Genomic DNA, 25,436 nt, shown 5'->3' on the forward strand with positions numbered 1-25,436 from the left:
CGCACTTCATACGCATGCAACCGTTTACCCGATACTCATCCGTCGGACATACAAGTCACTCTCTCTTTCACACGACTCATTTCCGTCTCATATATATCCAGAAAATAAGGGGACAAAGTCAAGGTCGTCTCCCTCGGCAGCCACCGAAAGCAACGGGACCCCCGACGACGCATGGGTAGAGGTTTGTCAAAAGGGCCGGATTGTACAACAACAAACACAGCCGGGTGAATGTTTAACAAATTTATTTGTACATCTTCACAGGACACTCGGACGACCAGTCGGTCGGTCGTTCCGAGCGCGAACCTTTACTCTGTGACCGAGAAGGCGAAAAAAAAAAAAAACAAAAAAAAACCACAATGTGCATCCTTATAAATAAAAACATTGCTATCGCTAGGGTGGACGTGTTAAAAATCTTTCCTACGGGGAGCAAACATAAGGCATAAATTCATAAATATGGCTGCTTGGCAGACTTAAGTACAAAAGAAGAGCGTCTGAGAAGGACCGTTTCCATCTTCATCCATGCGGGAGACGTTTCATCAGCCTGTCGTACATTCATAGAGCGGGTTCACGTGTTCGCCAGCGGGGTTGGCGTGTTGTTGAAATGTACATACTGCATAAAATCACCGCGAGAGTACGTTTCGGACAGTTCGGACGCCGTCGCACATTCATCCGGCAGTTTTTTTTGTTTTTTTTTTTAGGGGGGGTGGGCTTGCAGAAACACAACCCGACAAGAGGAACGACGCGGCTATGAAATGCATCGTAGGAGGAAACAAACAAACGGAAAGGGAGGCGGAGGTGGAGACAAGGGCCTGGGGGGGGATGTAAACAAAGGTGCAATGTGGCAAAGCCGCCACTAGGGGGCGCAGTTGAGTCAGTGCAAATGGTAACTTAGTGAATTAGTGTGGGGTTAGGACAAAACATCTTAATTGAACTAAACTAAAAAAAAGAAAGAGATGTGTTTTTACTTTTTTTTTTGCTGTTTTCTAACGCTTCAGTCTAGATGGTTTTTCATAATTGGTGGCTGGAGATCTCACACTCGTGGTTTCTGTATTCCTGACGTCCGTCGCACCACAACTCTGTAAGGCCTCTTTAACCTCCCGTCGGAGTTAATCGCGGTAAACCGGCCATCACAACCGACCTCTTCGGTCTACGACGTGAATTGAAATGAACTTTTTTGACGGAATTACAATGAAGCTAGGAGTCGCTGTTCGGGTGCTACTTCTGTGTCGGAAAGGCATCTGCGCTACACTGGGTCTGGTTTGTTTTCGTCTCCGCGGTTTCATCGGATGAAAAGAAAAAGGGAGATCTGAGATGTTCCCTGAAACGGGCTCCGACGCTCCGCTTCCTTTTTGCACGACGCGTTAAAAATCTACAACTAGTAGTGACAGAAATTATTCACAGTCAAACCTCGGCCTCAACCTTGGTCCTCATTCATTCATTCATTTAGTACAGTAGTTGTTCACTGGGAAACGCAGGACTGAGGCCTCAGTAACACACACACACACACACACAGTACATAATGCAAATGTTGAATGCTCAAAAAAAAAACCCACATGTACATACTCTCTACTAAACAGATGCCAACACACACACACACACACACTCACACAGTTGCTTTTCCATCAAAACACACGTGCGGTTGATTCATGTCATTGACAATTTTTTTTCCGCGCCCCGATTTCTTTACAGATGCTGGAAAACCTTCTCTTTGCTGTCGCAAGAGTGGAAAAAAAAAGGACGATAAAATAAAAAATGAAGACACAAACACGGCGTGCGCTCGCTAGGATGAATTGTCATTGGGTCCTGCCAATGACAGCTCTGCAACCCGTGCAGAAGGTCACACACACACACACAGGTTGGAGGACATCACACACACTTCAGGTGTTTTTAGGCCGCTGACATGGATGGAGTGCACGAGCCTCCGCGGGGGGAAAAAAAAAAAAAAACACATTCTTTTAGACAAAAAAAAATCTGCATCCGTCCTTAAGAAGGTAATATGATGCATGAAGAATAAAGAAAAATAAAGATGAGTGCACGTAAGGCCTAAGTTAGTAATTAAATACATTCCAGCCATCAATGTTGCACTTTGTGACATCGCAGACGTGCGTCATTACAGAACAAACCACTATTTTGGCTTTCTGATACAATCAACTGTTAAATTGGGAAAGTGCAATTGTTTTTTTTGTTGTTTTTTTTTTAGGCCAACGGGTTTAGTGTCTTTCGGCAAAGGCGCACATTTAAAACTCGTCACATTCTGGCGTTAGAATATCCCGTCGCCGAAATGAAGATGCGCTGAAGCTACGGTTTGAGGACGGAGGAAAGGGAATTACGGGTTTGTTTTGTCCGTCGATTAGGAAAATGATGGTCCGGCGGCGGTGAAACGCGAAGGCTTCTGACCGGTTTTCGCCTCGCATTTGAGAAATAAGCGGACCCGGGAGATTCCAGCGAGCGACGGTGAGAAGAAACTGGAAACACAAATGGAAAAAAAACAAAATAGAAAAATATTTACACAGATAAGGTGTTTTTAGAGTGGAATGGGGACGTTCGCCAGCGTAGAAACCGAACGGAACGAGATAATAAATACATTTCAAAAGTCGTAATAAACGCGTTAATTATTCCGCCGTTTGTGGATGGAGAGGCGTCATCACCCTGAAGATAAACCGACGGAGCTGAAGGTCCTCCGAGGGGGAAAAACGATGTCGTTTTACACTCAAATCCGATCAAACGCCGATAGTTCGCCCTCGTGTTCTTAGCGTGAAAAACACATCGGCGGCTACGTTTACAACTCGCGCCAAATAAACCTTCACGCTTCTCCGCTGTTTTTTCGTTTGTGAGGGGATTCAAAAACAAAACAAACGACGTGGACGAAGAAGAAGAAGAGGGAGGAGCGGTGGCGGCGGCGGCGTGGAGAACACGCAAAGCGGAGATAATCCGGAAATGAAGGGTAAAAACCTGCTGCGGAGGAAGAACTTAGGACTCCGTTGTGGTGGATTTGTCTTCTGAGGAGGACAAACAGGTCAGTTCAGTGCGTGCTGTCTGATGGTGTGGAAAATCCAGTCCATCTTGGTGGTCCATCCTCCGTGGTGAGCGTCGTTCATCTGCTTCATGAAGTAATCCAGCGCCTCCTGCGTGAAGTTGCGCGGCAATTCACACGTTTAGTTTTGTTTTTAAATCGCAAAATTAACATTTCCACAGACCCGACCAGCTTCTCCAGCAGGCCGTGCGACAACTCACGAATCAGCGACTGCACTACTTGCTCATTCTTTATTCTCGTATACCGCCAAATATGAGCTTTTTTTTTTTTATAATTGTGCTTTTACGCTTTTATTTTTTATTTTTAGCTCGTCTTGTCCTCGCATGTCTTGCTGCCGCCAAACAATTCCCCAAGCACGGGATCCTTAAAGTGCGTCTCATCATCGTCATGATCTCCCCAAAACGCGGTCTTACCTGTTCGGTTTTCTCCAGCGCCAGCGTTTTCCTGATGTAGGCGATGTCGTCGAAGGACTGCAGCTCCGGCATCCCCGAGCCCAGCATCATGGAGAACAGGTTGATGAACAGGTTGGCGTGCTGCCGGATGGCCAGGTAGGCTTTGTAACACATTTCCTGGAACCTTGAGGAGGAAGGTGGAGGGGGAATGTGAGAAACCTTCTCCAACAGCTTGGACGTGGTTGACTAAACTAAATCCAGTGATTTGAATCGCTCAGCTCTACGGCCTGGATGAGTCGAAGAGAAGATTTCTTTTGAGGTCCAAATGATTGTTTTTTTTTTTTTTTTCATTAGACCTTCCGGGTCTTATTTTTGAAAAACAACGGTTTCCGCCCTTCGCCTTGCTGTCGTGCCGTTTCACAAGCTAGCCCTTGAAAAAATACCATCCGGAAATAAAAGTCACCGGAGAGCTTTTTCGGGAGGAAATAAGCGAACGACGAGACCGCAGAAGCATCTCGTCCTCGTCCTGTTTGCGGAATTTATCGCAAACAGGTGATGCACAAGCTCTGTGCCCGCTATGCATTATTAGCAGTGAACAGCTAGCAAGTGAAGCTATGAAACCCTCAAAACTTTATTTACTTTTTATTAATTATAGTGCAAAATTATTGTAATTGCCTAATGTAGAGTGTAATGGTTGTATTCAGATTAAATACTGTGTTCTAACTGGTCCGCAGAAACATTTTCATGCATAAAACTGGTCCCTGGTACAAAGAAGGTTGGGGACGGCTGCTTGACGGAACGTCTCTTCTTCTGCAGACTTTTCATTGATTATATCAACTTAAATGATACTTCAGAGCTCTAGAGGCTGCTGTCCACTGACACCGTCCTCTGAATGTGGTCGCACCTCTCAAACTCTTTGGTCTTGGCACACTCCTGGGAGCCCTTGCTGATGACGATGAGGAAGTCTTGCGTCAGCACAAAGGGCACCCGCTCCCTCTTGTAGCCAAATTTCTTCTTCTTGTGATCGAGGAAGTGGCCAAAATCTATGTGAAATAGCTGGAGGAGAACAAAAGGGAAAAAGCAGGCTGTCAGTCTCATGGAGTAATATGGAGGTATACAAGCATTCACTATGTTAGACTGGTGCAGGACATGTATGCTCGCTGTGAGACAGTGGTGAGGTGTTCTGTAGAGGTAACAGAAGTTCAAGGTGGAGGTGGGGCTTCATCAGAGATCAGGTCTGAGCCCCTTCTTGTTTGCAATGGTGATGGACAGGCTGACAGATGAGGTTAGACAGGAATCTCCATGGACCATGAGGTTTTCAGATTACATTGTGATCAGCAGTGAGAGTAGGGAAGAGGTGGAGGAACGCTTGGCGAGGTGGAGGTACGCTCTGGAAAGGAGAGGAATGAAAGTGTATGTGCGTGAATGAGAGGAACCCGGGTAGAACGGTGAGGCTACAGGGAGTGGAGATCAAGAAGGTGGAGGATTTCACGTACATAGGGTCAACAGTCCAGTGCAACAGAGAGTGTGGGGAAGAGGTAAAGAAACGGGTTCAAGCAGGTTGGAATGGTTGGAGAAAAGTGTCAGGGGTACGAAGAGATAGAAGACTATCAGCCAGAATGAAAGGAAAGGTGCAGGAGACGGTGGTGAGATGGTTTACAAACAGTGACAATGACCAAAAGACAGGAGGCAGAGCTGGAGGTGGCAGAGATGAAGATGTTGAGGTTCTCTTTGGGAGCGACCAGGATGGAGAGGATCAGGAATGAGTCCATCATGGTAGATGTTTTGGAGAGAAGGTCAGAGACGGTTAGGTCATGGACAGAGGAGGGATTGTGAATATATTGGTAGACGGATGCTGGAATTGGAGGTCTGGAGGAAGACCAAAGAGAAGATTGATGGACGTCGTGAGATATGAAGTTAGTTGGTGTGAGAGAGGAGGCTCCAGAGAGTAGGGTTAGATGGAGGAGGTTGAAGGTCCTCTGAAGGGAAAAGCCCAAAGGAAAAAAAGAAGCAGAAAAGCATTCACACATCTGTGTGAGGAATCTGGAGAACCCCATGCAGACCCAACCTTTCTGCGTGGAAGCGCTAACCAGATCTCCGGCGTCCGGTCGGCTCCTCGGCTCACCTGTCCGTCGTCTTTGACCATGATGTTGCTGTTGTGCCGGTCTCCGATCCCAAGAATAAACGTGGCTACACAGTAGCCGGCGCAGGACCTGGTAAACAGATCCACAGCCATATCGTACCTGGGAGATAAAACCCACCAGAGCTGAAACACAGACCGGGTATCTGGACCACCCCTGAGAGAAGACCCTCCTACGTTCTGCAGATACAAGGAGAGGGAAGCCTCACATCTCGCCCTTGTTCTTGTCTTTGAGCCACTGGTGCAGCGTGTTGGAGTTGAACTGCAGAGCTCCTTTCAAGCCGCCTTTGCACTGGATCTGCATGATGGTGTGCGAGCTGCGGACCACCTCGATGAGGCCCACGCAGTCCCCCAGAGACAGGCAGCCGTAGGGCAGCATCCTGCGGAGGGGAGGCGGGAATATGCCATCTGCGTTGGGAAGTGTGTGTGTGTGTGTGTGTTTTACCTTAAGTCCAGTCCTTGATTCTGCCAAATGTTCTCCATTATTTTGATAATCTGCAGAGTCAGCATGTCCTGACGCAGATCTACAACACAAGGGGAGAGCCAGATCCGTCCGTCTGGGATAAACAAATATCTCGTTCACGTAAGTGATTGTAACTAAAGAAAAGCGAATCAATTATCAGTCCTGGTGGTTTTGGGATGTCATTACATTACATTACATTACATTACATTACATTGCATTTTGCAGACGCTTTTATCCAACGCGACTTACAATAGAGGACATAAGGACTGCAAATACACTTGCAAATACAAGATGCACAGGAAATATACAGAACAGTAAGCTTGGGTTAGTGAGTTTTGTTTTTTTTTTTTGACAAAGACATACACAAACGTACACACACACACACTGCATAGCCTAACTTGCTGCCTAACCTGATCTGGGGCATCAGCGCAGTAAAAAGTCCTGAAAGAGAACAGTTTTTACCTGTTTCTTGAAGGTTGAGAGAGATGACGCTCGTCTTGTTGCTTCCGGAAGTTTGTTCCACCACTGAGGTAGTAGAACTGAGAACAGTTTGGCCTGAGATCGCTTCGAGCGAGCAGAAGGTGCTGCTAGTAGGTTTGTATTAGAGGAACGCAGCTCTCTGCCGGGAACATGAGGTCTTATCATTTGGGTCAGATATGCTGGACCATGTCATTATATCCCTCACTTATTTTACTTATTCAGCCTTTTCTGTTATCGTTTATTTTTAGGTGATATTTTTACCATAGCGAGGGAATAATGTGTGTATGTGTAAGTTTGTGTACGTCTTTGTCAAAAAAAACAAAAAAACTCACTAACCCAATCTTACTGTTCTGTATATTTCCTGCGTATCTTGTATTTGCAAGTGTTATTTGCAGTCCTCACGTCCTCTATTGTAAGTCGCTTTGGATAAAAGCGTCTGCCAAATGTAATGTAATGTAATGTAATAATGGAAAAAAAAAAAACAAATGAAGAAAATTCAGTTTGTTTTTCTTTACGGGATAAATATTTAACCGTCGGTCTCAGGATCTCCTCTGCAGGCTGGACCGAGCCGCAGCCTGGAGAAGTTTCCAGCGCATGCAGGAAGGTCAGGTCTCGGAGGCGGCGGGTGGATTTTCATGTGAGCGTTACCATCTCCGTTTTTAAAGATGATCTCATTGTTCTGAAAGAGCAGCTCAGACATGATGTCAGGATTTTCCCAGTTGAGCCATAACGGCCTCTTGGCCGACGACATGATCCTGCATTCGTCTAACCTGCGCACACATCGTTTTCAGATTATTATGGTCCGCCGGTCGGTCTCGCTCGGCTCTTCTCCGATCCACGCGCTCCCTCACCTCAGGTTTCCCAGCTGGTGAGCCGGGTTGAGAGGAGACGTGAAGTTCTGCAGGGCGTCCATGTAGTCCGGTCTCTTCATCTGGTCCACGAGGAACCGCATCTGGACCTCCAGGGATCCAGAGGCGCGGGGAAGGCAGAGCCGCAACGTCACGCAAACACACACATTTCCGGCAAACGGGACAAACCCGCTTCCTCCTTTACCTTCTGCGTCTCATCCTTCTTCTCCTGCTTCAGAATGTCCGTGAGGTTGATGAGCTTCTCCATGGCCTCCACCTGCCGGCTCAGATGTTTGAGGTACATGCCACAGGCCCTGCAGTAGGCCTCCAGAAGCAGCCCGAACCTCTGGCTCACAGTTTTGTTGTGCATTTCTGACCTGGTTGGGGAGGAAAGGAGGTTTGTTTTTAAACAACTTAAAAGCTGTTGTTGATAAAAAGGTTATATTTGCTGCGCAGGCGGATCTGAAACGTGGCTCACTTGAGATGCCAGAAGAAGAAGTGCCCTATTCTCTGATTGGTCAGGGCCTTTTTCAGGAGGAACCGGGCCAGGGGATTGTCCAGATACTGCTCATATTTCAACACCTGGACGTCAGAAAGTAACATTTCCGCCTTTTCAATATGCGGTTATAACAAGCGTCCGGTTATGGGAGGCTGGGAGGCTCCGAGAGAGACGCACCTGCACGAGTTGGATGAGGTACTGGGACAGCTTGTCGTCCGTCAGGTATTTATCCAGGCACCGAACCGCAAAGTGTCGGACCATGGGGTCCGGATAGTTGCAGTCCAGCAGCTCCATGGCCTGCTCGGGGCGGATGGACGGCCACTCCTTGAGCAGGCAGTACATCTGGGGGGGAACGATCCGCAACGTCACCAAGCACCCGCCAAGAATAGTGCGTATAAATGATCGGTTGGATCGACACATCTGCACGACGGAAGGTACGTCGCGATGGTTATCGCGCACCTTGTACAGCAGCGAGTTTCAACCTCGCAAGGCTTGAAATACAAGATAAGGTGGAATCTTGACTTCCGGGTGCATTCATTTGTGTTTCATTTGTGATACGAAGCCAGATTTGGGGTTAGAAGCGCGCGGGATGAGCGTTTGACACCCGCGTGCTGTCCACGAAGTGGCGTTTTTTTCATGAAAATACACGAGCGAGACGACGAGACGGAGGAAAAGTCGGCGGATGAGGTGTCGAAAGATTCGTTCAAAGCCGGTCGAAGGCGGTTTGATGGTTTTAGTCCATAAATGGAGTTTAGCCATAAAGTGTAGCATTACATTTAGCAACACATTTTAGCATTAAGGGTGTATCCAGTAATAGGATGCCTTAATAGCATTTCAGTTCATGAGCAAATTGAGTTACAGGCTCGGTCGCGGACTGAATTCAACGTGTTAGTCACGGTATCGCCGTGCTGTCGTGCTAGAAGAGCGCGTCATACCTGTGCTACTTCATCTCTGGAGTTCCATTTGACGGCGAGGAGGATCTTGGGAAGGATCTCGGGAATTTTCATGCAGTAGTGCCTGAGGAAGAGATCAGAAAATGAAACGTTCTGCGGCGATAGAGCGAAAGCGGACGGTGACGGGGGGAGCCGGGACGCCACCTGTGCCTCCAGAGGAAGTCTTTCTCCTGCTCTGTGATTTCAGACAAGGGGTCTCTGTTGCTGAGCTGTCGGAGCTGCTCGGTGTCGCTTTCCGTCAAGGCGTGATCTCGGGCCACGCGATTGCTCTGGAACGCCGACAAACAAAAGAAAACGGACCGTACCATTTTATTTCCCCCTCCTGGCGAATTAAAGGACGCACTCCCTTCTTTTGCGCTGGATATAGTTTTGTTTGTTTTTGTTTATTGTAGATTTAATCCCTTTTATTGGAGGCCGCTTGAACAAAAAAAAAAAACAAAAACATGCTAATTCCTGTTAGCCATGGCTTTCGGCTTCTCTCATGCAAGCATCGCTTTTCTTCTGACACGAAACCCGAAGGATTCGTGGGAACACCTGGCTTGTAAATAGTCCTTACCTGCCCGGAGAGGTTGTAGTTGAACCCCAGTTCTCTCGAGATGGTCCAGTTGGCGTGGTCCTCGATGGCGTTCATGTCCGGGTACTTGACCGGACTACTGAAGTGGTCGAACTCCAGCTCCAGGCACGGAGTTTCCTGACGGACAAAAAAAGAGGAAGTAAAGCGCTCGAGGTGAAGTTGAGTGGAAATCAAACACGTCGGCAGTCGGAATCCCTTGAATGTGATTCCCAGCAGATGGCGTGGCTTCAACCAGCTCCTCAAACATCTGCTTATGCAGATAAGGTCCTACTATCTATCTCATGACTGGGATGTTGACTTGACTTGGATCCACCCTTTGCAGGTAGAACAGCTTCAGTTCTTCTGGGAAGGCTGTCCACAAGGTTCTAGAGTGTGTTTATTAGAAGTTCTGACCACTCTGATGACTCCGTCATCCGTGTCTCCATGGATCTCGCTTTGTGCACTGGTGCACAGTCATGTTGTGAAAGGAGAGGTCCTGCTGCAAGCTGTTCCTGCAAGGTCGGGAGCACGGAATCGGACAAAATGTCTCGGTATGCCGCCAAAGCCAGACCGGTCCATCGGATCTAGTCTCGTCTAGAGTCCAGCGTCGGTGTTCTTTACACCGCCGCTATCTGCGCACTGTTCTTCAGCTTTTTTTGAAGGCCACGTGAACTTTGGAGGTCCGTAGCCACCGACTCTGCAGAACGTCGGCGACCTCTTGGCACGACGCGCCTCGGCATCCGCCGACCTCGCTCCGTCAGCGCACGTCGCCTCGTCGCTCTCCTTCCCAAACACCTCCATGTTCTTCTAGTACAGCATATAAATATAGCTTAGCGCGACACTTTCGTACCTTGTTGGGGTTCGATCCCGTGACTCCGATGGGGTTGAGGAGGTCCTCGAGGCCATGAGGGACGGGCCAGAGGTTGAGAGCCATCTTGTTGGCCACCAGCGTGTGCGTGTAGTCGAACAGGTTGACATTCCCCCAAGCCAGGGGACAGTGTTCCTGCAGGCGGCGCAGACGGGGACGATACAAGAAGATTTTTATTAGAAATACACCATAATTCGTCAACACATACACAGGATTGAATCGTGCTTTTAGAAATAATGAAAACATTATTATCACTATTAACAATAAAAGATAATGATGATATGATCGTAATAATGATAATGGCACACTTGTGTCTGGAGTATATTTCAAAAAACAATATTTGGACATATTTATGACGTTATGCAACCTTCACATAATGTCAACACATGCATATTGTTGAATTCTAAAATCAATAATAGAAATAATGAATCACACTTGTGTCCAGTATAAATAAAAAAAGAAAGACTTCCCATATTTTAATTGCATTGTTTACCCTTCATCGTATCTTTATTGTTTTTTATTGAAATTAATGTACACAGGATTGCATTCTGCTTTTCAGAGGTGAACGCAAATTTGAATTTTCTAGCCCTTTCATGGACGAAGCCATTTAAAATGCATATTCTAATAAGTGTGGATCACCTGTCCAAAGTGATTAAAAGGCACTTAAGATGCATTTTATTGAGATACAGATTACTTTATATACTTTTATTTATATACTTATATTTTTAAGCGCTATTTGAGCTAATTTTATCCTTGGAATCCGAAAAAAAAAATTCATGATACAAATACGAGAGTGAGAAAAAGGGGACATATTAATTTGTTTACGGTTATTTAAAATAAGTACTTTTAAGGAAATAAAGACTTTAAAGAAAACAGCCGTGTTTTATAATAGCGTCGCCGCGGTCGGATTCGGCGAGAGCCTCCTCGGGGCCCGACAGACATTCAGAGCGAGCGTTCACGGCGAGGCCTTGATGAAACTGAGTCACAGACATCGACACGACGCCAGGCGGGGGAGTTTCACCGGGAGGCCGGGTCAAAATGCACCTATTTATAGGAAAGCGCTGGAACGGAAAGCTGCTGTCCGGTGGGCGTTTATCTTTAATTCAGATGAGGCATGAAAGAGCATCCTCTCACCTGACTGCAGGGGAGAGGAGTAACCCCTGGTGTCTGTTACAAGATCCATGTCTGGGATTCATCGATACACTCGACGCACACACACACACACACACACACACACGTCTCCTCCCGCCGCGTCATCAGGGAGATAAGAAAAATCAATGAGCACGGGTGTCTGAAAAGTGTCAAAGCCCGTCCACGCACTCCATCGGTCTGCCACCGGCTCCTCACACGGATACCATTTCGAATTGAATTTCTCATCTTAATGCACAAAGGGTGCAAATTAATATCTATTTTTTTTTTATTACACTGAATGTGAGCTAACCATGTAATTTTGCCTCATCATGCATGAACGGAAAAGTCCCTGCAGCCGATTGAGTTTCCGTTAATGCCTTTTTTTTTTTTCGCCAGCCGAGAACCTGCTGCTTATTAGCAATTAAATAGAACCAAAGGTGATACTGCGGCTCCCGTTCACCTCCAGCACATTTCCCCAGACAGGCTGACGTACACACAGCCCAAGGCCCGGCCGGCAGTCTTAAAGAAGAAACAAAGCTTTCATGGAACTCAAGTGTCACCTATTTTTCCATAAATGAGCCCATTTTGGAAAAATATAAACATATTCCTTAACTGGTTATACAGTGGACCCTCGCTACTTTGTGGATTTTTTTTTTTTTTTGCAGTACAGTAAACCCTTGTTTTTCGCGGGGGTTACGTTCCAAAAAGAACCCGTGATAGGCAAAATACGTGAAGTAGAAACCTTTATTTTTTTTTTTTACAATTATCATACGATTAAATACTGTATTATACATCGCTGCTGTCGTCCTTGTGTTTTTTTTCTTCCTTCTTTATGGAACGAACGGAAGATTTGTTCATTCCTTAATGCCGACCTACAGCCGCATAGCTTTTAGCTTCCCTTAGCATGTCCAGAAGTTTAACTTTATCTGCCATAGATAGCATCTTCCTTTTGTCGCTCCAGAGCGTTTTGTCAACATTATGGGTTTTAGAGAAACTGCAAGAGAATTAGCACGTACGTCATGTAAATTCGTCAAGCTGTTTTACGTACGTGTACGTATTAAACTGCGACGTTATTGACGCACAGGTAGAGAAGAAGCGGAGTGACTTTTTAGCCAATCAGAACGCAGAACACAATGCACCATGCAAATCCGGGAAGTAGCGAAACCGTGAAAAGTAAATCTTGTTATAGCGAGGGATCGCTGTATTCTAGCCTAAGAAGAAAAAAACAGTACGATGAAATTGATTTTTACAAAATAAATAAAATATGAGATCTCCTTTGCCGGCATGCGTTGTTGGAGGAGATGGCTTCCCCGACATGATTTCTGACGACATCCATGGCTTAACGGACGGACGAGGACCTCGCCGAGATGGTGATGGAAGAAGAGAAAGAGAAGCGACAAGAAGAAGAAGAAATCGAAGAGACCGATCTCATGCTTCGATAACCGGCGACGATGACAAACGGCGCAAAGTCCCTGCAAAATATGTCGCGAGATCGGGACGACGATACGATTCGATCGCTCGACTTCTGCAACCTGATGGACGGTCAACCAAAAAAAAAAAAAAAAACAGAGGAAGCAACCGCCTATAACGATGTTTCTGAAGAAAAAAAACGCGAGCAAAGCACATAAGCAAGGAGGTTCGAAAAGAGTTGAGGGGCGGAAATTCACTTTTCGCGGGGAGGTTTGGAAAAGCGAGGGACCACTGCATTCATTTCTCTTCACTGCTTCTTGTGTGGATTTGTTTGAAAAGATTTTTAATTCACCGTCCGATAATGTTTTTTGAAAGCGCGGCGAAACCTCCCATTGTTTTTGCGTGTCGGCAAGACTTCTGCTATCGTACCTCTTTGGCTCCCTTCCTGCCCTTGACGGAGCAGATGGAGAGGCAAAGCCTGGCGGCGCGAGGGATGTCCGGGATGTACATGTCGTAGGTCAACCACTCGTTCCACCTGTGGAGAAAATGCAGGAGTCGTGCTTTGTGATCCTTCTGAACAGAGATGATTCGCGTTAAGGTAAAGCCACGATGTCAAAGAGCGGATACGGGATCGTCCTCTTAAGTTATAGATACTTTCCACAGTTTCTCTTTTACATTTGGAGAGGTGTAAGAGTGGATAAGGTGTTAGTGTACCGGCAACGTGATGCCGCAGTTTAGAGTTACTTGTGGCAATAAACCGTGAAGTTGCCCTTCGGCGACTTAAGGCTGCTTACAATACATTTGCGGAGGCGACTGTCTGAGGAGTTATTAGTGAAAGCGGCGTGAAAGTGAGACAGAGGGAACGTTCGACGGTGGTGTACCTGGGGTTGGAGCACGGCACCCTCTGCGTGTTCACGTTGTCGCACATCTGTTCACCCCCGTGGTAAATACCTGTTCTCACATAAATCTGCAAGGATACAAACAAATCCCGATTGTTTTTGACATAAGTTTGATAGCAAAAAGAGGGGACACCGCTCCTAAAATAATTACGATCTCGTTTTAAATCGAGGACGTCTTGTATTTTTATTGGGGAAAAACAGAGATCCTGTCGTAGTTCCGTTGTTCAGCAGTGTTTCCTACTATATGTCCGGGGTATCTGACGCTAGTACGTTAGCACGTCCCCACCTTATCGATGTCCCGTATGTTGACGTTGACATAAGTGGCGCAGAGAATTCGTATCCGTAGAGTTCCATTGATGGTCCACAGCGTCTTGGCGGCCGCCTCGCCGTTCATGTAGGACGTCGCCGTGGAGATGCGGCGAGAGTATGACGGCATGACAAAGTTATCCGTAGGCAACTGGGTGTACAGGCTGTCCTTAGCCATTAGCATCAGGTTCGGCATCCTGCCCAGCATGATGCAACTACGGATATACTGTAATACATCCGGATCACAGCAATTACAGCTCTAACAATGCGGAAGCAACCTATTTTAAAGGTCTAAATTTGTCAAAAAAAATGCCGTAAATCCGCTGCGCTTACTTTATACTGGCTGATGGGGTATTTTTCCAGCAGATACTCGTCACAGCCGCAGACTTTGAGGATGTATTTACCCTGGTATTCCTGCACGCACATCTTGAGCTGCTCGGGAGAGAGCAGCATGCTGCGCGTCTTCTTGCGGATGGCCTCCGCGATCACCTGGAGGGACAAAAACACCAGCGAAGGGCTAACGTTAGCGACGGCTAACTTCCTGTGTGAGCTTTTTGGAGTCGCCGATGTTAGCCGTCGCTAACGTATATTACGTATATTGGCGCGTGCGGGGCTGAAGACGGAAAATTCCAGCATCTCCCACAAAAAAAGTCTGCGTACCTGTTCAGGCACACAGTCGTGGTTGATCTTCAACGTATACTTTTGTTTGTCGTTGTTCGGAGAAACGATCACCCAGATGACGACGATAATCTGACCTGGACAGGAAACGGAGAAGTGAGACTTGTTGAATCTTTCGTCGCTCGAGAAGCGATCTAGAAAAAAAAAGTAGCCGGTGTTTAATTATTCAAGGAGGCTGCCGAATCGATTGAGTGGATCTTGTCGGTTTTATCGGCAATTTAAGGATTTCCTGTCAGGTGACTGAGTTCAATCCGTCCCAAAGAGCTGACTGACGCTAAACTTCGGCGTCTTTATTTTAGCTCGTCTTCACAAAACGTGTGGTCGGAGCTCAGTAAGATCTAGAGGGATTGTAAAAAACGATCCCCGTTTCGAGACGGCGAGCAGCCCCACATTGAAGATAGAAGCTGTAGACGGGAACCTTTGTCCAGTTTGCTGTAGATGTGTTTAGGCAGTTCCTGTGTGGATTCGACGTTGGGCGGGTAAACATACAAGGCTCTGCTGTGGGGCCCACTGGCATCTCGAAGCTCCACAGAGTCTTTACAAACGTTCAGGATGTTCCTCCGGAAGTCCTGAACCTCGGGGTCCTTCACCAGGTCGAACTCGCACACCGGCATACCGATGGCGAACCCTGACACGGCACAGAGGGGGAGGCGCGTCGGCAAAGCTGACCACCGAAGCTAAACACGGGACACAGGACGTCGTTCCCCCGAAAACGAAGAGCTTCTGACCGATTTCTCTGTTTAGGATCTTCTCCTCCCTGTTGCCGACCGGTTCGATGACCTTGAGGAAGGGCTGGAAGAGCCTGAGGTCGCACAGCCGCCGGGTCTCGTCGTAGAACTCCTCACGCTCGGCTTCCTGGAGGCGGAGGAAGGACGGGACGGCGGCGTTTCAACGCTCTTTTTCAAATGACCGATCCTGCTGACGGTGGTTTTACCTGCGTGACGCTGACAAAGATATAAGACGTCTCCTCCTGCAGGAGGTGGTGGAGGGGGTATTTTCTGGCCTCCTTGAACAGCTCGTGCTTGATGGTGATGAGCGTGGCCTCCCGGAGACACTCCAGCGTCAGAATCATCCCGTTGGGCAGCAGGCAATCCACCAGGATCCTGCGGACGGCTTGATTTTCAGTTCCGTCTTAACCACATGGAGAATACATTTGTGGTTGTCTCAGACCTGGGCGGCATCAGGTGGATGCCCCATAGCTCCCCGGAGGACGGCCTGGGAGGCATCTTCACCTCGGTCTCCCGGCTCAGTCGCGCAGATCAGCAACCTGGAAGGCGACAACGTCATTTTTCGTGCAAAAACCGAAGCCCCCCGTGAAATTTCGTTTCCTTCTCAACGGAGGGACGAACCTCGGTGAAATCGGCGATTTGATTTCCTTCGCGAGCCGCTTCGCTAATTAATCCCAGATATTTTTCGAGGTAGCTCTTGACGTTCTCGGGGCGTTTCTGTTTTGAACACAAGGTCATCCGAGGGAAAGGAAATACCGGGGTTTTGTCACAAAGCGCGGTCGAGGAGTCAAAACTGAACGGCGTTATTATCGGCGGGATTCGTTTTACGGAAAGTACACGGAGCGTCTCTTGTCCTGTAATTTCAAGGTCTTTTATTAAGCTACTTCAAAAATCTTCTCCGTTCACTCCACAGTAAGTGGCTTTAAACACTGACAGGAAAAAAATACAAGGAGCCAAAGTCTTTGTCTAAGCTTTCGGACTTCGGCCAGGTTAAGTGTCTGATACCTGAGCGGCGAAATCGGATCCGGCCAGAGATCTTCATTACGAGGCTTCGGATCTGACTCCGCTTTCGTATACGAGAAAAGGCAGTCTTTTATTAGTCCCCCGCCATCCAGGGTATAAAAAGGAAATAAGCGAAAACTGCACTTTCGCCGTCTCAACGGATCCAAACCGAAATCAATTCCCATCCGGCCCATCGAAGACTCTGAAAGAGGAGCCACCGATTCATTCGTTCCTGAATAACGGTAAGCTACGACAGCTGGGCTTGGACGGCGTTCACTACGGTAAAATCCATTTTTAAATCACCACAAATGATCCGTGACTGGATATATCATGATATTGAGCTCGATGCCGTGTGACGGTCCCGCCATCTCCTGACAAAGACCAGGATACAGATTTAAGCGTACCAGGTGCCTTACATTTACTGTTCCGTAAACGGACGAGATCGATCCGCGCCGCGAGGCTATAAAAACCCACCGAACAAAACCGAGATACTTCCTTTTGTTGTCGTGCGTTCGAATGAAACGGCCGATGGAAGGTTTTTGCGATCGTGACCTCGACTGTTGAATTTTTGTACTCTTGGAAAACCTCTGGTCCTCTGTTTTAAATGTCAACTTAGACCAGACCGACCTGGAGTCGGTCCACGGGCCTTAACCGGTTGCAGACCTCTGAGTCACCGTGCAGTTTTCAACTTCGTAAAGGAATTTAGCGCAGCGGTTAGCGCTTCCCCCTCACAGCCAGAAGGTCCCTGGTGTTTATTGCCAAAGAGGACCTTTCTGTGTGGAGTCTCCATGTTCTCCACTGGTTCTCCGCTGTCCTCCCACAGTCCAAACACATGTAGAAGGTTCAATGGAGACCTTGAAATGGTTGTACGTCTTTATATGTGGCCCCCTTTGATCCAGGGTGAACCCCAACTCTCGTCCAATGACAGAGGAGATAGACTCAACCCCCCAATGAATGAATGAATGAATGAAAACATAACGACAAATAAAAAATCTTGTCGCGACAACTGGACTTGGGTCAAGGTTATGAAGACTTCTTGTCGAAATCTCCTTGTCTTGACAATTTCTTCACTTGAAGATGCTTCAAGCTTCTTCAATGCTAAAGACCTACAGGGAGTTTGCGAATATAAGTGCCAGGTTTTTGGGCGGGTCCAGGTTATGGTGGCTGGTTTTGTAAATGAGGTGTTGATGTGCAGAAACTATGTGTAAGAGGGGTTGTTCTGCTGAGGGGATGTCGTTCGTCGGGACACAACTTAATGCGATTAACTGGACTGGAATGTGAAAAGGTAAAGCTAAACAAAGGTGGGGTTATATTCAGAAACTCCCCACGGGTCATTAGAGCCGAAGACTGCTCTGGGACGAGGGGTGAAATATTACAAATAGATTCAAGTGCCGTTGCCACGACAAGAAGATGCTGGGTGTAGGACGAGCGTACGGATAATGAATCAATCGATGAAGGAGGAAGTTCATGTTTCACCCGAGGCCAAGACCGGGACGGACCTCTAAATATTTGTCAATAAAAAATTCAATTTCATGGAGAGAAACGGCAGGCGTTTTCCTTTAAGAATTCTCCTTTCATTATTATTCCATTTTAAATGGACTAAAAGTACCGCATGCTGCTTTCCGTGACTTCATTATAACCCAACCGCCTCATCCAGATTGTATTCCTCGATTAAATAAAGGAGTTAATTAAGCTTGGCGTGAAGCTCAGCCCCGTTATCTGGTTGAGATAAGATGAAATATCACAGAGCTCGGTCATATTTAGACGGACCAGAAGATGCTTAACGACGTCTGAACGTTCGCTTCTTAGGACAGACATCCTTCCTTGGACGGATTTCAAGAAACAAACGGCATATATTTTGAGCGAAGCTGTCCTCAAGTTGTTTGCGGTCATGTTTACTTACGCAACAACACTTCCTGGCTGGATTCGACCTGCGGCCGACACGTTTGACGTCCAATGTCCGTCCAAACAACGCCAGGACACCCAAAGTCCCGAATCCTCCAAATATAGTCGATGCTGCACCAACACCATCTGGGTTTTTTGTTTTTTTTCAGTCCAATATGGTCACCAATAAACCATTCACGTCTGGTGATTTTCATTTCTCCTGCTGTCCACCCCCCTCATAAAAAGGAAAGAAAAAAAAAAAAAAAAAATCGAGCAGGACTATCGAGTCGTCCATTACGTCGTCCGACACCTGCTCGCTCCACCGTGCGTCATGGATTATGGGAAAACAGCGCCGTCCTGGGAGAGGCCCGGTCGCTCAGGGTCTCGTACTCCCGAGAAACAAAACAACGCCGTGACTCAACTGAAGATTGTGACACAGCGATGGGATATTTGGAAGATCAGGGCTCAGGCTTCAGACCGTAAACAAGTCTCGGATCTGAAATGGTGGAGCCGAGGGGAGCCTTTCACTCACAACCATGAATCTTGGCTTTGCTCTAATTCATCAGATTATGGATGTGTTGAAAGAGGATATGAAAGTAGTTGGTGTGAGAGAGGAGGATCCAGAGAATAGGGTTAGATGGAGAAGGTGGATTCACTGTGGAGACCCTGAAGGGAAAAGCCCAAAGAAGAAGAAGAGGAAGAGGAAGAAGAAGGAGGAGAAGAGGCTCCAGTGTATGAGTCATTAGCTCCTTCGTTCGTTCGTTCATTCATTCATTCATTATCTATACCTGCATGGGGATGCTAAAGGCTAACCCAGCTATCATTGGGCTCAACTTGGATTGATAACAGAGCCACGTATATAGACAGACATACAATTCACCCTCTCATTCACATATTAAGACATACCATTCACCCTTTCATTCATATATATACACATACCATTCATCCTCACTTTCATAGACATACCATTCACCCTCTCATTCACATATTAAGACATACCATTCACCCTTTCATTCATATATATACACATACCATTCATCCTCACTTTCATAGACATACCATTCACCCTCTCATTCACAAATATAAACATATCATTCACTCTCTCATTCACAAATAGACATACCATTCACGCTCACATTCACATATCATATAGACATACCATTTACCCACTCATTCACATATATATATATATATATATATATATATATATATATATATATACATACCATTCACCCTTTCATCCATATATATATAAACATACCATTCACCCACTCATTCACATATAAACATACCATTCCCCCTTTTATTCATTAATAAAGACATACCAATCATCCTCTCATTCACACATCACATACATACCATTCACCCTTTCATTCATGTATATAAACATACCATTCACCCTTTCATTCACACATCACATACATACCAATCATCCTCTCATTCATGTATATAAAGATATCATTCACCCTTTCATTCATATATACATACATACCATTCACGCTCACATATCATATAAACATACCATTCCCCCTTTTATTCATTAATAAAGACATACCATTTACCCTCTCATTCACATATATATACATACCATTCCCCCTTTCATCCATGTATCTAAACATACTATTCCCCCTTGCATTCAGATGTAAAAACATAGCATTCACCCTTTCATTCACTTATCATATAGACATGCCATTCACCCTCTCATTCATACATAAAGACATACCATTATCCCTCACATACATAGACATACTATTCACCCACTCATTCAAATGTCATATAGACGTGGAACCATTCACGCTCTCATCATATTTGGTCTAACTGATAAAGTCAAAAAGAATCAGCAATACAGAGCGAATGACAGTTTAAAGTAACAAAATCGGTTTCTTGATGGCTCCTACAGGGAAGGAAACGATAGTGAGGAAAAGACCTGAAAAACTCAACATCTGGGGCTTCTCCGTTTGCCGCCACCACATCTCTGACCAGGCCGGATCTCCAGCGGGCCGACTAAACCGACAACTCCTCTGTGGAAACACACCAGCCGCGCCGGCGGACGACGTCCCGACCCACGGGAGCTCCTGACGGGAATTGACGCGTCGGTTTGGAGACCCGGGGGCGCGTGGTCGTCATCCAGATATTACTCACGGGTCAAAAACAACGACTAAGTCAATGACGGTTGTTTCTAAATGAAAGTGCAGCGGGAGCGGAACAAATGAGAGAGTCCTCTCTGGGATCACACTCCGTTACAAATGGGACAGGCATTTCCAGAGGAACACATGACGGCGACGACTGTGTGAAAACTTTCTTTCCTTTCTCTCTCTCGCTCTCGAATCGACCGCCATCGAAGGCAACTTGCATGAAAACTGTATCTTTCTACTCTTTCTGCTGAAAGGGTTCTGAAGAAAACACACTTTTTTAAAACCGTCCTTTCACCTATTTGCTCTTGCATAAATACGGCACGACAGTTTTACTACAAGTGACTATTGGCTATTGACCTCCAACGCTGGCTGATAACTACCAGCCCTGAAAACACCTGGTAGGTCCATAAACACCTGTCAGAGCTCTCGGTGCTTTTATGGAGCTCCGCACTTTGCCAAGATGACACACTCAGGAACGGAAAAGCAATTCAGGGTGTGTGTGTGTGTGTGTGTGTGTGTGTGTGTTGTCACCGCAGGCAATAAAAAGGCCACAGGAGTTTTACAACTCTAATACACTCACTTTTGATGTTCCGCTGAAGGAAATCTATCCGGTTTGAGACGCGAGTGTAAGAACAGGTTATCAGAGGGGAATTCTTGGCGGTGTTAAGTACTTTCATTCATTCATTTATTCATTATCGGAACGGCTTATCCGCTATTCAAGGTCGCGGAGGGGGGAGGCGGCTTCACCCTGGACCAAACACAGAGCCGCACACCATTCCCTCGCTTGTTCCTGCCTCATATTGACACGTACGACCATTCATTCACTCATAAGTCGTCACGTCGAGACATACGACCTTTCGCTCTCTCGTTCGCGCCATGGAGACAAACATTTGTGCGTCATCGATGGAACTTCGGCAAACTCCCGGAAGGAATTCAAGAGGAAAGTAATCATTAGGTTTTCCAGAACACCAGAAATAATGGAGTGATTGTGGTAAAGATATTGCCGACCGCACGCATATATTTTGGTTTTGCCCCCAAACTAAGTTTATTTTGGGAAGGAGGTTTTTGACGGCCTCAAAGCGGTCTTCAAACGGGACATTCAAACACCTACAACTGCATTATTAGGAGCAATTCTGTCTGGGTGTAGATAGAAAGGATGGAAAATACCTCCTAAACATCTTGCTAACAGCAGCATTAAAAGCCAGAACTATCAGGTGGTTAAAACCGGATCCCTCTACATATAACATTATCAGAAGCCTATCTTTACAAAACAATGTCCACCTGCCATGTCTTTACTAATATAATAAGGTTACACTCAATTTTGGACTTAAGCATCATATCCTTTTAGATTACCTATGTGCAGTGGGTTTTTGTTTTTTGTTTTTTTTTTAAATAATTTTTTCACCTCCCTCCCTTTTTTTTTCTCACCCCAATATTTCTGTTATTTCATGTCATGATCATGTCATCTCATATGTAGAGAAAAAATATGTAGAGAAAAACTAAATAAAAATTAAAAAAAAAAAAAACAGTTCCTCATACCTTTCAGTGTGTAATTCCCATGTCATATAGACATACAATAATTCACTGTCATGCAATTCAGGGTCTCAAATTGACCTCCTGCATGTGTTTGGATTGTGGAAAGAATCCAACGCAGACACGGGGAGAACACGGAAGCTGTGGGAATCCAACCAGGGATCATCTGGCTGCGAGGGAAAAGCGCTTACCACTGCCGCCACGAGTGTTAAACTTGTTTAAAACACAAAACAAAATCAGAGTTTGAATGTAACAGCCACTTAGTTGTTGTGGGACGCCGATCAGGATGCAGCGAAGCGCTTCGGGACAAAAAAGGAAGCTTCCCCCCCCTTCACAGCACAGGATGTGGGCAGCGGGGAAACTTTGGCCCAGACACGAGCTGGCTTGGAAATCCAGTTGCACAACTGCACATCCCGGCTCGTGCTGGAATGACGGGTTCTTGACGATTAGAAATCACGCTCAATTTCGGCTCAATAAATGTGCGGTTGGGGAACAGCTGGTCGGCCGCAACGCGTTTATGCGACAACAATGTGGTTTCGGAATTTGCATTAAAACACAGACACTAAGACACTCTGCGAAAGGTGCAATATTTTACGATCACAGGTGCAATGAAAATACAAACTACCTCCGTGCTGTAACATGTAAACTTAATGCTAATTTAAGGCTTTACTAAACTGCCACTCTTGTTTAGATGTTTACATTTGCTCTGTTCTTATTGCTTGCTCTTCTATTTATTTTTTATGGCTTGAAACCAGACTACGTTTGTACCACGAACTGCAAGTTGTGCTGGTATGACAATAAAAGTTCCTTGAAAACAATAAAAATGGAAAAAGATAAGGTAATTTCAAGGAAAAGACAAAAGAAGTGGGGGTTGTTATTCTTACCTCTGAGAGCAGCCCTCCTCCTATGTTGCTGATGGGACGGTTCCTCCCTCCATGCTTCAATCCATCTCCACGTTGCCACTGAGACATGTGTTGGGAGGAGAGGAGGTCCATCACTTCATCACAACAACAACAATAACAACATTAATTACAACAACAACAACAACATCTCACTCCGAGCTGCGGAGACGCTCATCCACCCCGGCTAGCGGGGCTAGCTTACGTGTTTGGAGGGGGATGGAAGAGGTTGGACTGACAGATAAAGAGGTGGCGGCGATAAAAAAAACACCCCGGGGAGTTGCTGTAACCGAAAACAGAAACCTAATAAAAAGCAAAAAAAAACAAAAAAAAAAACGGCTAGTTATATCCCGGTGGGGTGTTACACACACGCGTTGCTAATAGACATCAATTTGTAATTGTGAGCTAGCTTACTCGTCCACTAGCTAGAGGCTAATGCTGGCTGTCACTCAGGTTGGAAAATAATAAACGTTTAAAAATAAGCGGTTCGTCTTCATTATTTTTTCATTGTTTATATTGTTGAGGGGGCACAACAGCCTACCGGTTTTCAGTCGGTGTCAACCCCCGCTAAAATCCGGAGGTGATGTTTTCGGGGTTCCCCTTCCCTTCTGGCTAGTGGCTGTTAGCTAGCTCCCCGGTTCCCGGTTCCCGATGGCCGGTCGGCGGCGGCGGCGTCTCTCCCCCCCGCACCGGGCACCGGCACGGAGCGGGGTTTCGCTCTCTGCAGACCCTCCTCCTCCGTGCTGACTTTTAAGACTTGTATCCTCCTTAAAAAAAACAAAAAACAGGCCTACATGTCCGGTGGAAGTGGGGGAGAAGCTAAACACGGGGATGCTGTGAGCTGCTACTAGTAGGATGGCCAAGTTGTCTTGCTGCAACAATGCAGCCACGCTGAGTGTGTGTGTGTGTGTGTGTGTGTGTGTGTGTGTGTGTGTGTGTGTGTGTTTGTGTGTGTGTGGCTGGGCCCCTCCCACTCACTCCTCCACACACACACACACACACACACACACACACACACACACACACACACACACACACACACACACACACACACACACACACACACACACACACAAAGGTGCGTTTTCTTGAAACCTCCCTTCCCATCAGTATCTGCACTAGGTTGCACCCCAAAGGTCCTGACAGGGTGAAGGAGGAAATATGAAGCTTTATCACCATGCTGAAGCAAATAAAATAAAAAGATTTTTGCATGAATCAGAGTTCGAGGGAAGTTATTCTGACCTTCTTCTCGAACCTTCTTCCTCACAGTGAGGAGGTCCCTGGTTGGAGGACCTTTCTGTGGGGTCTCCATGTTCTCCTGGTGTCCTCCCACAGTCCAAACACATGCCGGAGGTTCACTGGAGACGTGGGGATGAGAAGGTGATGGTTGGATGTCTCCTGGGTGAACCTCACCTCTCGCTGGTGAGGCACGACTACCATGAGGCAGGGGAACGGCGTGCCTCACCCGGTGGTTCTTGGCGGTCATTTTATGATGAAACAAAAAACACGCATACAGTTGTTGACAAAAAAAAAAACTGAATATTGGAAATTTAGTTTATCTTAGTTTTAGCAAAAATGTTGAAACATTTTAACAGCAACATCCAGAGAGAGACGGCGATGCGGCGTTAGTGCAGAGCATGCCGGCAGTCAGCTGTCATTGAGGCTCAACAGTCCAGAGCCTCACCGCGCATCTCTTCTCAGTATTTATCCAAAACTGGTGCGATTAAATGAAAAATACCATGATAGTGCAAATCACTGATAAGTATAACATTGCATCTTTTTCATTTGATATTTATTTTCTTTCCAAGATTGGCAAGTGAGGCACGGCCTCTCCTGCCTCCCCTGCCTGGACGTCAGTGCAGCTAGGAGAGGCTGCAGCCCATCTCTTACCAGGAGATATTGGATGAAAACATGAAAAAAAAATCCTGTCAGTGTTTCACAACTTCTGTGAGCAAAGTAGCTTCTTCAAAATGTTCATTTTCAGACAGCATTTCATATAGACAGCCTCTAGGGGGCCTTACACTCTACGAAACACAAGAATAGTATGGATTTCATGTGGATGTAATACAACTGGATAGTGTCGTAGGCGGACCTTGGATTCATTTCAATGAAAAGCTGCCCGGTGCTGCGTGACGCTCAAACCCTGGAGTTGTGTGTTTTGTCTCCTCCGCCGTCAGGGTGACGGTACCGTTTGGCCGTGAGAACTTCCAATAACGTCATGTTATCGGATTCATCGACATATCGGTGGGATCCCCCACGTGTTTCTCCCCTCTGATAGCACTCGACGTAGAAACGCTTTGAGCGTGCCACTAAATCATGCTATTTAGTCTAGAGCTTCTAGATTTGGACAAATAAATGGATAAATAAATGGCGTCATTTCTGGACTATAAGCCGCAACTTTTTTTTTCATGCGGCTAATTTTTGGGGCTAACGAGCGTCACGCCACCAAAACATTTAGCCTCCTCACGTAGGACCGATGAAATTCTGAGGCCGTTCAATTCCGACATGGAATAATTTGAAAGTTTAAAAGAAATGTTTGGACACCTGCGACTTATAGACAAACGTGGCCTTTATATGTACACATTTTGTTAGTTTTAGCCG

At 46.3% G+C, this 25,436-nt stretch overlaps 1 protein-coding gene across 7 annotated transcripts; it reads right to left on the reverse strand.

Moving 5' to 3' along the window:
• Positions 1-225: 225 nt before the first annotated feature.
• Positions 226-23,723, reverse strand: LOC147237014 (phosphatidylinositol 4,5-bisphosphate 3-kinase catalytic subunit alpha isoform-like). 7 transcript variants are annotated; one of them, XR_015109042.1, is made up of 27 exons: positions 23,377-23,723; positions 22,821-22,898; positions 15,825-15,921; positions 15,589-15,757; positions 15,383-15,509; positions 15,073-15,282; positions 14,637-14,731; positions 14,310-14,465; positions 13,957-14,202; positions 13,653-13,738; positions 13,201-13,306; positions 10,213-10,365; positions 9,366-9,500; positions 8,954-9,078; positions 8,792-8,873; positions 8,034-8,198; positions 7,836-7,939; positions 7,563-7,734; positions 7,361-7,467; positions 7,158-7,279; positions 6,012-6,090; positions 5,776-5,946; positions 5,552-5,669; positions 4,331-4,482; positions 3,448-3,610; positions 2,953-3,125; positions 226-2,465 (listed from the first exon to the last, which is right to left on the reverse strand). XR_015109042.1 is itself a non-coding variant. In XM_086176511.1 (26 exons), the coding sequence occupies exons 3-26, from the start codon at positions 15,878-15,880 to the stop codon at positions 3,018-3,020; spliced, it is 3,207 nt and encodes a 1,068-aa protein (XP_086032637.1). In that variant the 5' UTR covers positions 15,881-15,921; positions 22,821-22,898; positions 23,377-23,723; the 3' UTR covers positions 226-3,017. The 7 variants fall into 7 exon arrangements, 6 of the variants coding, with proteins under 6 accessions (XP_086032637.1, XP_086032768.1, XP_086032927.1 ...); XM_086176511.1 differs by having other exon boundaries at positions 226-3,125; XM_086176642.1 differs by having other exon boundaries at positions 226-3,125; positions 22,821-22,933.
• Between the last annotated feature and the right edge of the window lie 1,713 nt (positions 23,724-25,436).

The sequence above is a fragment of the Fistularia commersonii genome, chromosome 1 (assembly GCF_037954325.1).
Source record: "Fistularia commersonii isolate RoL2024-O1a breed Wild chromosome 1, RoL_Fcom_v1.0, whole genome shotgun sequence".
Classification (NCBI taxonomy): domain Eukaryota; kingdom Metazoa; phylum Chordata; class Actinopteri; order Syngnathiformes; family Fistulariidae; genus Fistularia; species Fistularia commersonii.

Excerpts from the sequence above, each read along its gene's own strand:
- LOC147237014 (XM_086176511.1), bottom strand. The coding sequence starts at position 15,880 with ATGCCTCCCAGGCCGTCCTCCGGGGAGCTATGGGGCATCCACCTGATG. Across the intron at positions 15,283-15,382 it reads GATCCTAAACAGAGAAATCG|GGTTCGCCATCGGTATGCCG; the intron begins GTCAGAAGCTCT and ends GTGCCGTGTCAG. Across the intron at positions 8,199-8,791 it reads CCAGAGATGAAGTAGCACAG|ATGTACTGCCTGCTCAAGGA; the intron begins GTATGACGCGCT and ends GTTCCCCCCCAG.